This window comes from Brugia malayi (genome assembly GCF_000002995.4).
Source record: "Brugia malayi strain FR3 genome assembly, contig: Bm_v4_Chr4_scaffold_001, whole genome shotgun sequence".
Taxonomy (NCBI): Eukaryota; Metazoa; Nematoda; class Chromadorea; order Rhabditida; family Onchocercidae; genus Brugia; species Brugia malayi.
The window spans coordinates 11,367,537-11,379,129 of record NW_025062478.1 but is presented as its reverse complement, the minus strand read 5'-3'; the positions used below and the strand labels follow the sequence as shown (position 1 = coordinate 11,379,129).

The window sequence follows — 11,593 nt, the reverse complement described above, 5'->3', positions numbered from 1 at the left end:
TAAGCATCTTTCCTGCTAATAAGTTACTCGGAACTAATGGACAGAATCACGCAGCATGTTTTTTTCTTCTCCAAGAAGTAACTAAATTTGAGGATTGGACTACTATTTGAGAGCTAACATTCCATCATCCTGCTTAAATGTCTCCCTGAGCATTTCTTCTCACTAATCTCGCAGCAGTAAGCACTAAGCACCAAGAGAAGATATTAGAGTAGATGGCAGGTACCGATGTTATATCTGAATTCATTCATTCTCACTGATAACAAACTTTTCATAGTGCGGTAATTACCTGATAATCAATGGATGCTTGAGTCAAATAATCAGAACAGAATAGATAGAGCGAAAAGCTCAACAGTTGGAAAAAGAGAATACTGCAAAAGTGATCCAATTTCTTTTATTTAGTCGAGACAGCTTTAGCTTGCAGTAGAAGATGTAGAAGGAAGACAAGAAAGATGGAAACCGCGGGATGACAGCGGGGGTCGTTATGAAGTGAGAAAAGTATAGTAGCATGGGATATCGGCCATTGTGTGCCATAAATACTGATTATTACCCGGAACACTTGCTAGACTAGCCACATCCGGATGCACCCCTGCTGTGATCGACAATCAGTTGTAGTAGTAGCAGTAGTAATAGTAGCAATGGCGGTAGCAGTAACATTACCGCTCTATTAGTAGCAATTGTAGAACAGTAACTTTCAACTTTTATTATTTTACTCGTTGGATAGAGGAGAAGTGTGAAGAGAAAATGAATGGACTGTTAAAGTTTTTTGAATGGTTTTTTATGGCTAATGCTAGATGATCTGTTAGATTTTTTTTCTGAAATTTTTTGCAACTTATCCGGAATATCTGAAATTAGAAAATTTTGATCAACTCGTGCTAAATAATCAACAAGGAAAACAATATTAATTCTACAGTGATAATTTTAGCAGAGAAGAAGGGTTACTTTTCGATCAATGTTTCCTGAACTCATTTTATTCTCATTGTAATGATCTTTCATAAGATAGAACTTTTATGCTGAATAATGTCTCATCGATTATGTAACTAAACTCAGAAAGCTAAATTTTTGTAGCAGGTTGATTGATTATTTTTAAATTCAAAAGACAGTTCTGCATTTCAAATGACTTAATGTACCTTAAATTGCTGATTACATGACCCCACTAGTCATTTACATATGCTAATTTCCCTGTTATCCACGGTATTCACATTTTTCATCATTGTTGTGTAAGTAAATATTTGAGGACAATTAAGAGAAGGATGGACAAATTTGTAGAGTAATTAGAAAGAAGCAGAACAAACCGAACCCCAACAATTATGCCATTTCCGCAGGATATATCTGTCTTCTCTATCTCTTTTCATCATTTTACCTCTCATTCATAAGTTGTGAGAAATTGAACGGATTCGAGAGTGTCCATTTTTAAATTCTACCGAGAATTGCTGGACAACTCTCTTTCTAAGAAAATGGGATAGAAGGGAATGATTGGGTTAGGATGAAATGAGAAATGCCATTCAAAGTGTTTGCATTCCACTCAAAAAGATAACTTCTAATACTTGTGGCTATCAATAACTTTCTGTTATCAACGCTATCACTGTCCTTACTATCACTACTGTGTGACAACCGAAGTGCAATAATGTTGAATTCTGCTAATCCCACCCTTTGACATATGTCAAAAACAATGACAATGTGTAGGAAGGAGACACATGTGGAGAGCACTTCCGAGGGATTAGTGCCTCTGCTCCCGATGCTTAGTTAATATCCATCTAATTGCTGCATAAACATTGGTTGCTAAGCTTATTATATTATGGTAATGCATGGACAATGATAACACAGTAATAAATATAGACTGGTCATTTGTGGGCAAATAATCGGAACTGATGGGCACTTGATAGATGGCATTTTTCTCGTTGTTTAGATGGCATTTACGGAGTATCTGAAGAGGAATTGTCGATAATATACTTGAAGTATTGAAATTTCAAAGGGATAAGGAATGAGAAGAGGTGCAGGTTACGAGGTAGGAAATGAGGTGTCACCGTCTCCTTTCAAGAATAATTCTGATAGCAATTAGCTAAGAACATGTTGCAGGAAATAATGGAATTGAACAGGATGAAGTTTCCAATTGCCACACTATGAGAAAAGAGGTCTCGGGACATCGAGATGGGTGGATGCAGCAAGTGAGAACGATGTCATTGCACACCTGCAGTACCGGTTGTTTGCGGCTGTAAGCTGAAGATTAAACAAACGGAAAGGATCACCGTTTGTCCACTGTCAATACTGTCCACCTCTGTTACCCTTCTCTTCGAAACAATTACCGATTAATAATGATTCGATAGTGGTTCGATCTCAGTGATAATTAATAAAGTTTATCAATTTGCATTTGCAAATGTGTGTTTTTGCAATATTCCAAAAAGAAAGTTAGGAAGTGTGCAATTAACTGTTGTAGAAAAATTAGGGAACTATGGTTATTTCCAGCGTTGAGCATTTCAATTGTCCTTGATTGGTTTCATAAACCTAATAATTATAGCCTGTTACGTAAAGGAAATTTGAAACCTGTGAATATAAGTACAGACAGGAATCCTGTAGTTTCGAGTGTTCTCATACCGGAAGTCCGATAATCACTCCCTGGGAAGTCCATTTTTGCGGTAATATGATCGTTTTGTTGGTAGGAAAAGTTAATCTCTACTCAGATAACCATTATTTGGTCATGGATAAGGCATGGATGATCTTATCGATGCTTACTGCAACTGAGATAATAATAGAAGTTTTAAGTTTAAATAATCTGTAGAGAAAGATTCATAGATACAAAGATTATGATTTTAGACAAACTTGATATAAATTGTCCTCAAATAATTCTTGTTATAAAAGTAAAATGTAGGATGTTACTCTTGTCAGTACCTGAAATCTCAAAAATTTCCTTTCTCTTTTCTTTCTCTTTCTCTCTCTCTCCCTCTCTCTTCTATACCATATGTAATATAACCTGAAGGACTATTTCTGCGATCAATTCAATCTGAATTTGTCATTTCTGACTTCTACAGAAAAGATTCATCATCCCGTTAAAAGCGAATGAGCGCAAAGTGTTAGTCGTTGAGTTCGTCAAGAAGTAAATTAGAAGAAACGGAGAGAAATAATTGCAAAACATACCACTTACACACACACACACACACACACACACACATACATACATACATATACACACACATGCACATACACACACATACATACACACATAATACTTAAGGATGTACAGCACTCTAATAGTTCTCGAATCATATAGAATATGCCGCGGTGACCATTGACTATCAGTAAAATGGACGCTGACTGTGACAGTTATCAAATGGACAGGGAGCAGATCACTTCTTGCTTTTGAACTCAGTACTAAAACTCTCTTTGAGCGTATTGTGCTGCTGGAAATCAGCGCTAATGCAACTGAGAAATGAAAAGTTTTTTCTTTAAAAGTACATGAAATAAGTTTAGCTATTCATTCCCTATTTAGTTGTTTGATTGAGGACTTTTCCATTAATAGCTGAGAAAGTTATTCATTTCAAAAACATCAAATTAACTCATCATAACACTGTACCGTATCCCAAGACCCCTGCAGGAGATCAGGTATGAGTTGCACTGTGGGATGTCTCCGAGGTTCACAATATTCATATGAGTTTATATTTTACTATTCGCTGGGAATTCTGCTCCAATCTGGGAAAAGAAAAGAAAAATTTTACACCTGCAAGTTGAATTCTATGCTAAAAGGCTGCTTATGAGTTACACAAAACACGCCGATATCACAAGGTGTCCTTTCTCTGTGGGACCTTCACGACACAGCTTTCAGTAATAGTGACGTTCATGATCAACCACATCCGTCGTCATTTGCATTTCTAACTTTACAAATAGTAATTGTTGCATGATCTGTGATAATAGGGTGTATCACTGATAATCTATGATAATGATATGTATCAAAAGTAGCTATCTTCTCTTATCAGTGCTTAATTAACAAACTATCAGGCAACATCTTCACAATCAGCATCAGCCAGCGAACTGGAATTCATCTCAAATGCTAGGAAAAAGTACAGTGGAAGAAATAGTTATGAGCAGTTGTGAGCAGCCCTTAGTTAATTTGCAAGAAAGTTTTATTAGATTCATAAGATAGACAGACGGGTGGGTAGTGAGACTGGGTCGGTAGGGTATTTGTAGTGGACATTTCGATGGGCTATCTAAGTCGTAAGCTATTGGATAAGACTAAGTCTGTAAGCCAACTCAGTCTTACTTTGATCATTACTCTGCAAGGAAATAGACAGAAACAGAGAGACAAACACAATTAAACTGACACCCATAATCTTGGGGAATAATATTTACTTACTTATAGATATATATATATATATACTCATACCGTATCCATACACCGCAAATCTAAGAAGCCCCACTACCCTCCTACTTGTCATGCGAATCCTTAAGTAGCCCAGTGAGCCAAACAATACAAGCATGTGTACAGATTGATTTCCGTGCGAGATTGGCCCATCAACAACTCTTTCTAAAGTAAGCTAAGATAGATGAGTGACAGGAAAAAGGGCGTTAGGTCTAGATGAGCTCTCACTAAGCTGGCTCCAGGCCTCATCAAAAATTATAGAGGGATTCTCTTGGGTACCTCATCATATGAAAACCAAGAGATATACAAGCATAAAACTTATGAGCAAATATTAAGTGTACTTGATAGTATAACTTCCAGGAGCATTAGGAGAATACATGAAGCATGAAAGGCTTTATGAGGACAAATTACTTGCGTGTCCTAGCAGTAAATATGAATATCGACAGTATAGATCAAAAAACTGTTTGGATAAGATAGCAAAAATGAGAATAAAAAAGTTTTGGAAAGGAAATTTGCATCTGTTATCTGTGGGAAAGATTGGTCGTTCGTAAGTATAACTATTTGAAGTACAAATGCCTATTTCATTTATGTGGTATTTTAATTAGTTGACAGCTCACGTCGTCCTTTATTTATTCATTCAGGTTGTTGAGGACGACACTGAATTTTCAGTTATAAAGTGTGACATGATGGTGAAAGAGACATCTTTGCCTCGTTGGGGCTAATTTGCATAGCGCAATCGAATGAGCATAATAATAATGTGCAATGAATGGGCTAGCGATGCCCAAGGAAAGGCTTTTTCGTAGGCTATTTGTAAGCATGGGCATATGGACTGGCTGTGTAAATTGAGGCCTTCAAACAATTACTTACTGGCCTCAATTCAATCTGTAAATACATAATGTAAGTGATTTTGATAATCTATTATTTGCTATTTGCTCCCTGTGAATAGCTTCTTAATATCGGAAGAGGCGGAAGGAACGAGAGGGGAGCAAACGACAGATGCCGATGAATTAACGGCGATGGCGACAACGATGACAACGACGACGACGACGACGATGACATGGATTCAATTCATTTCAATAAGCAGCACTTTTCATCTCATCAATTGTAAGTAGAACCAGCCATAATCGTCATCATAATAATAATAATAACAATAATCATATCGTCATCCAAGTGAGCCAAGTGATGAATGAAGAAATAATAGAGGGGTTATTTAGAATGAAATGAAGGGAAACAAATTCAAGCTAAATTTCATTTAAAAAAATCATCAACAAAGAATATTAAGCAGAAATATTTTGAATTACAAGAGGTCATTCTTTTTTTTTGAAAAATGAATAAGTTAATCGTTCAGGTAAATTTTTGAATTCTTTGTGCTACAATCATTTCTTTCATTATTTTTTACTTGCATATCAGAGTGGTTTCCTCTCAAATATTCACTTAATTTTAAGTAAACATCCATTGCATAGGATAAGCGTTTTCTAGAAACTTCAAATTGATCAGCTACTGATCAGCAGATCGGATAGTTTTCAGTTTTCATGTGACTTTAATGATGATAACTACTACTTAAATGCTTCCAAACAATTTACAACACTGAATTCATAAACTTACCAAACTTACAAGCAACTTCTTCACCCTATACTGCCTGTATTTTAGTTTTTTTTTTTTTCCTTTATCATTGAAACAATGAATTCTACTGCTTGACAGAAAACCGTAATGAGGAACGGAATTTAAATATTTGAATTCACAAGAAAATGGAAAAGCTGCATTGATCAGGCAGCGAACGAATTGCTACGGTCGGGCGCATATGGAAAATATGCGCGATTACCTTACCGCTTTAACTATTACGATTGTAGTATGCATCAGTTTGGGTAAACTAATTAAGAATAAAATTTCAGACTTAAATCGGACCTCATATTTTAGATTTTTTTAGATTAGAGTGTGAATCATAAGCTCTCTTTCAGCTAACATTAGTTTTCTTTTTCTCTCAAATCAATAAATAAGGATTTTTAGCGATAGCAATACCAATATTATGTTTCTGTATCTGTATGCTTCGATTTTGTTATATTGCCCGCAAGCAAAATAAGCCTGAAAAGGTGAAGTGTTCAGAAGAGACACCTCGAGGTTTTTTGTTACCTACAGATCAAAAATGTAGATTATATGAGTTATTGTCCTTTGAGAGATTGTTGAAATTGCAATGTACGTTAGTCTTTGCTTAAACCAAGATTATCCTCCGGAATAAAACCGGGACTGGTAGATCTCTGAATTGTGGTGCGTTCGACAGGTACAATTCTGTGCTTGTGAAATCAAAAGATAAAAAATTAGTTTTCAATTATTGACAATATCCCACTATTATATGAGGATAAAATACGTTCAGTTCATTCGTAATGCAGTTATTTCGCCCGCACCCGCCCGTCTACCAAATTCAGTGAATAAAGCAAAATCAAAAAGTGGCACATCACAGCACTTTGTGACTGATCGGATACATACTGATCTGTCCAGAAGTGGACGACAGATTGCAAAAGTACAGGTATATCATCTCATTACCCACGACATTTCCCTATTAAATGGGAATTTTACCAAAAAAAAAAAGTATTTGATTCCTTTCACTGTTGTTGCATTGAGTATTAAATGTATTTAATGGTTTGAAGCATCCTGAAATATTGCAAAAACAAAGCACTAACCTATTCTGAAACCGCTCTAGCTAGATCAATCAGGAAATGGACGAGTAACGAAGACTAAAAATGACCGTTTGACGTCTAAGCAGGACAATCGCTTGTAAAGAAGACACTATATCACTGCTTAATGGACAATAAGAACGTAGTTATCGTTCATTTATTTTCCCATTTTGATTTTTATCAGTAGAATGATATGCAATGATATCAGTAGATTGTTTTATCAGTAGAATGATATGCAAATGAATTTCTGCAAAGGACAGAATAATGATAACGAGAAGCGAAGATACGAGGAGATGCAATACACTGTCTGGAGTCTGTTAATTGATACATCACTTATACTACCAATGAATTTAGGAAGAATTGTTTGATTTCTCCCAGTATAGTGTGACAAGTCTCGGAAGCTCAGGTACAGGCGAAAGTTGAACAATTTTTGAAAATGCTGACGATATTTCACGTTTATAGCTGTGATGAGTGCAGTAAAGCAGACAAGTTATCAGGAATGGTAATATATGTAATTAATACTGCTTGTGGGGAAATAAATATTTCAGGCGTGAGAACTGTTTGGGAGTAAGTAGTGTAATTGCTTTCAAAATGGATTTGCAAGTACAAAGTGTGACGTCAGAATAATTCAGTCCATTAAAGTTAGAAAACTGAATGGCTCAAACAGAGAATCGAAAAAAATATATCGAGTAATGGGAAAGCGAAAGTGCTGTCGTGCTGGAAATCTGGTAATTTGTCCGTAAACATTTTCTTCAATTTTGCAACTATAATTACTACTCGATCACCCCTTCTGTCCAACAGTTTCTTGGAGATAATAACGTAATTCGTCCAATTATTCCAGTGAAATACTCTTTCACAAATTTGGCCGAGAATCCATGATGGATCCTTTTCCGTATTAGAAGAAGCACTGCTCAGACTCAAGCAATTCTTGATATTAAACAATTGCTGTATTTAATAGCGACGAATGAAAAGACACCAACAGACCTATGGACTCCTAATAAGCATTACCATGCTTGACAGATGACCGGAATAGCGGCTATGCATAACAATTTGTTCTATGCATTACTTACTGAGGTTTTCTGTTCCTCTTATTTGATAAGTAAACCGAAGACCGGAACCGTTCCATTCTGGAAATCATCTGATTTTTTTAGAACTAATTTCTGTGTGTTAGGTGTTGATATTTAGAGCTTTCTTCAAAAATAATGACATAATCCATCGTTAGGCAAGGATAATTCTTACCTTTTAAACTTGTATGACCATACAAGAGCTGCGTTGATTGCTGGAATTGAACGTTGTGGTTTCTTGACATGCATCTTGAAACCATATTATATCTTGTTTCGTACTTCTTCAGAAGGTAGCTTACACAATCGATATTTACCAGATTACATTTTCCCTCAATTATTATTGCTTTGTTTGTAGAGCTTATTTCCAAAATTATTAACTTTTTAGCATAGTAATGAGGAGTCTTTCACAATAATGGCTAGTTCCCTGATATGGAGTTCTTGAAGGCTTGCTGTGCCAATCATTAAGTCAATTTACCCATCAGATTGGATTGCAGGTAAAAAATCAGACAATTTCTTACTAAAATATTCATAAAGAAAATTCCCATATTCCAACACGTCTGAGTGTTCAGGTTAATCAGTTAGTGCCTATTATGTAGCCAGAGTTACTGAATCCTAACTGATATCCTGAAACTCCTAAATTGCTTCCAAAAAATACAACGGATACAGTCGTTCTAGAATGAATCTGATTTTGGAATAGGATATGCCTCAACATGGACTAACTAAACAAATGACTTTCACAAATGGTTCTGATCACAAACACATATTCATGTATTGAAATATTCAATATGTCTACTGTAATAGGCATGGATCTGTCCCTAAAGAGGAAGAAACAATTATAGAAAGATCTTCCATCAGATGTTGTTGCGTCTGTAACTGTTCCAGAGAAATAATAATGATTCACCTATAGGAAGAAGTAAGTTTATTCTTAACATATCGACTGATACTACCACTGAGTGCTAGAAAATCTCTCGGGAATGCAGGATGGATAGTTATGTGCATCGGTCTTTTATAGATTTTCATTACCGGAATAGAATGAGTCACTGAAAGCAATGATAGACAGACAGGTTAGTTGAGGAAAGTTAAGTTGTCCCTTTATCATCAACATCACACACGGTGCCACGTTTTTCCGGTTCGGCAATTTGTTTTTTTAATTGCTCTGTCGCTTCTCTCTCCATCTTTTTGATATCCTCAATCGTCATATCGTACCATCGATCGGTCCAGCAGTATAACTCCCTGTAAAAAGTTAATATGTTGTGCAATCTCAACTAGTGATAACTAGTCGAACAAGAAAATAACGACTAACGACCAGAAAAGATGTTGAGAAATATGCCTTAACATTTGACAGAATCTCCTGTACTGCCTCCTTTCTTACCTAAACTAAATTTACCGACACACTCCACAGCACTGTAGAGGCACTGATAAATAATAACTCACCGATTGAATTTTGCAAATATTCGCGGATACTGTCTCTGGAGAACGTGCTCTACCATTGTTTGGAATCCAAACATTTTAAAATGTACTTGTACTACCTGAAACTATTGCTGCTCTTTGAAAAACTTTAATTTCCTCACAAATATAATTCCACTCGAATACTATAAGTATTAACGGATCGAGTTCGACAGCATTCAAGATTAAATGACCGAAGATGCCACTTCATATGCTATGTGATCAGCAACAAGAAGCGAACTTTGTAACAACACATCACCGGTTTGGTTGTCTCAATCCAGTCCTTCGGCAATCTTCCACGACCAGTCTTTTTAGACTCAAATTCACGTACATCTGTTTCAGGTGTAATATCCTGCAAACTTTCAATATTAGCCATTGTAAACATACAAAATAAAACAGAAAACTAGCAATGTTTTATTCTGCAACGTGCAGAGCAACACGTTATCATTTCTATGCTACTGCAGTTGCAACTACAGCCAGTATTGCAACTGTACTACTGCTGTTAAATAACACCAAAAAGAGTCCCTGCTGTGGCTTACCGATTTTTTCAACAGGCTATCATCGTAGATATCAATAATGATTACCTCGCGCTTCTTTAATAATGCCGGGCTCAAATCCAATGCCTTAAAAAATATTGCTATTATCCATTCAGAAGTTATTTTCCTTATCGTGAAGACGTCCTTTTTCCTTCCAGAAAGGTGCATGACATGCAAATAATGCATTACGGCTTCTTTGCACTTAGTCCTGAGTGACTTAGAACTGAACTTTGCTCCCCTTCTGTGACAGGAATCATAATTTAGTTTGTAGGGGTTTTCTCCTATCACAACTTTCCAGACATAAGTGCTTACGTTTTCGGTATGGCCTTTATCCGGAAGATGCATCGATTCAATATTAATGTAGAAACCATCCTTCATATAATCGGGATTCTGCCAATATACATTTTCATCATTTTGTGCTAAGGAAGTACCGTAGAACAGGGGGAATATGGTGCTTGCTAAGATCAGTGTGTACTGTCCTATATAGGTGCTACTTAATAAAAAAGGCAAGAACAGTCAATAAACTAACCTTAATAACTGTTTTACAATATGGGAATGCATTCCAGCATTCTTCGTGTAACACGAATGCTGCGTCAGGAAATATTTTACGTAACGCCCATGGCGATTTTGACTTAGTACGATAGATTTTGTGTGTGTAAATACCGGTGATAGAATGACCCGGACGCACCGTCGTACTTGTAAAACCGTCATTTTCCAATACCTGCAAAAAAGAGGCCAAACAACTGTATCTTTTCATATCTCCCTTAAATTTAAAAGTTGCTATGCCTTTCTCCCCTGCTCTTTATTCTATCCACTTTCAGACCAAGTATAAGAACCTCGCTATAAGAATATTAAAACTATTTTTCGGTAAGCTGGAAAGGATTTGGTACTTGTAGTTGTAAAGCAATGTTGATTCCCTATTTTCTATATTCTGTTTGCATCTAACTAATGAAATACTGAATATTCACCGTAGGAAAACTCGCTAGACGATATACGAGTTTCTAGAAACTTTTGTCTCCACTTTCTTTTTCCTTCCTTCATTTTTGTTCCATTACCTGTTAGGTGGCTTCTGTAAGGGGCAAATAGTTATTTCACTGACTAAGTCTCAAGATATTCTCAAGTGCGAAGCACCTTCTAGATCCAACCAACTACGCATCACTTAATAATAGAAGTACCAGAACACCATCTCCTCCTCCAGTCTCATTTTTGCTCGTCTCTGATACTGCAAATAACTGCCCACGATAATATTCATCCATCTCGAGCGGCATCAAAATGCGGAACTCCTCAAAATGTTGCTCCTTCAAATTCTAATGAGCTAACTGATGGATATGATTGGTTGAGAGTTCCTTCCAACTACCACAACAATACCGCCTCCCCACATTGCATAGGACCCAATGCCCATAAATGCCCATAAAACAAAATCAAAGAATCTCAGAATACCTACTTTGATAATCATTGCTAGTGCGGCAATCCAACGGACTGCTCCACGTGAATACAAATATAAACAATGAGATCCATTTCATA

The 11,593-nt window shown here is 36.3% G+C and overlaps 2 protein-coding genes across 3 annotated transcripts; one reads left to right on the top strand and one right to left on the bottom strand.

Moving 5' to 3' along the window:
- Positions 1–3,925: 3,925 nt before the first annotated feature.
- Bm13247 (Uncharacterized protein) lies at positions 3,926–7,650 on the top strand (the record flags this gene model as incomplete). The annotated part of the gene is made up of 7 exons (XM_043082451.1): positions 3,926–3,947; positions 4,712–4,898; positions 6,122–6,216; positions 6,359–6,469; positions 6,739–6,875; positions 7,050–7,123; positions 7,572–7,650. The coding sequence occupies 7 exons, from the start codon at positions 3,926–3,928 to the stop codon at positions 7,648–7,650; spliced, it is 705 nt and encodes a 234-aa protein (XP_042938385.1).
- Positions 7,651–9,166: 1,516 nt separating this feature from the next.
- Positions 9,167–11,525, bottom strand: Bm9074 (Phosphatidylinositol transfer protein; the record flags this gene model as incomplete). Of its 2 annotated transcripts, XM_043082449.1 has the most annotated exons (7): positions 9,167–9,320; positions 9,522–9,616; positions 9,775–9,885; positions 10,073–10,156; positions 10,599–10,790; positions 11,245–11,352; positions 11,514–11,525. In XM_043082449.1, 7 exons carry the CDS (start codon positions 11,523–11,525, stop codon positions 9,167–9,169), a joined length of 756 nt encoding a protein of 251 aa, XP_042938383.1. The 2 variants fall into 2 exon arrangements, with proteins under 2 accessions (XP_042938383.1, XP_042938384.1); XM_043082450.1 differs by lacking the exon at positions 11,245–11,352.
- Positions 11,526–11,593: the final 68 nt, after the last annotated feature.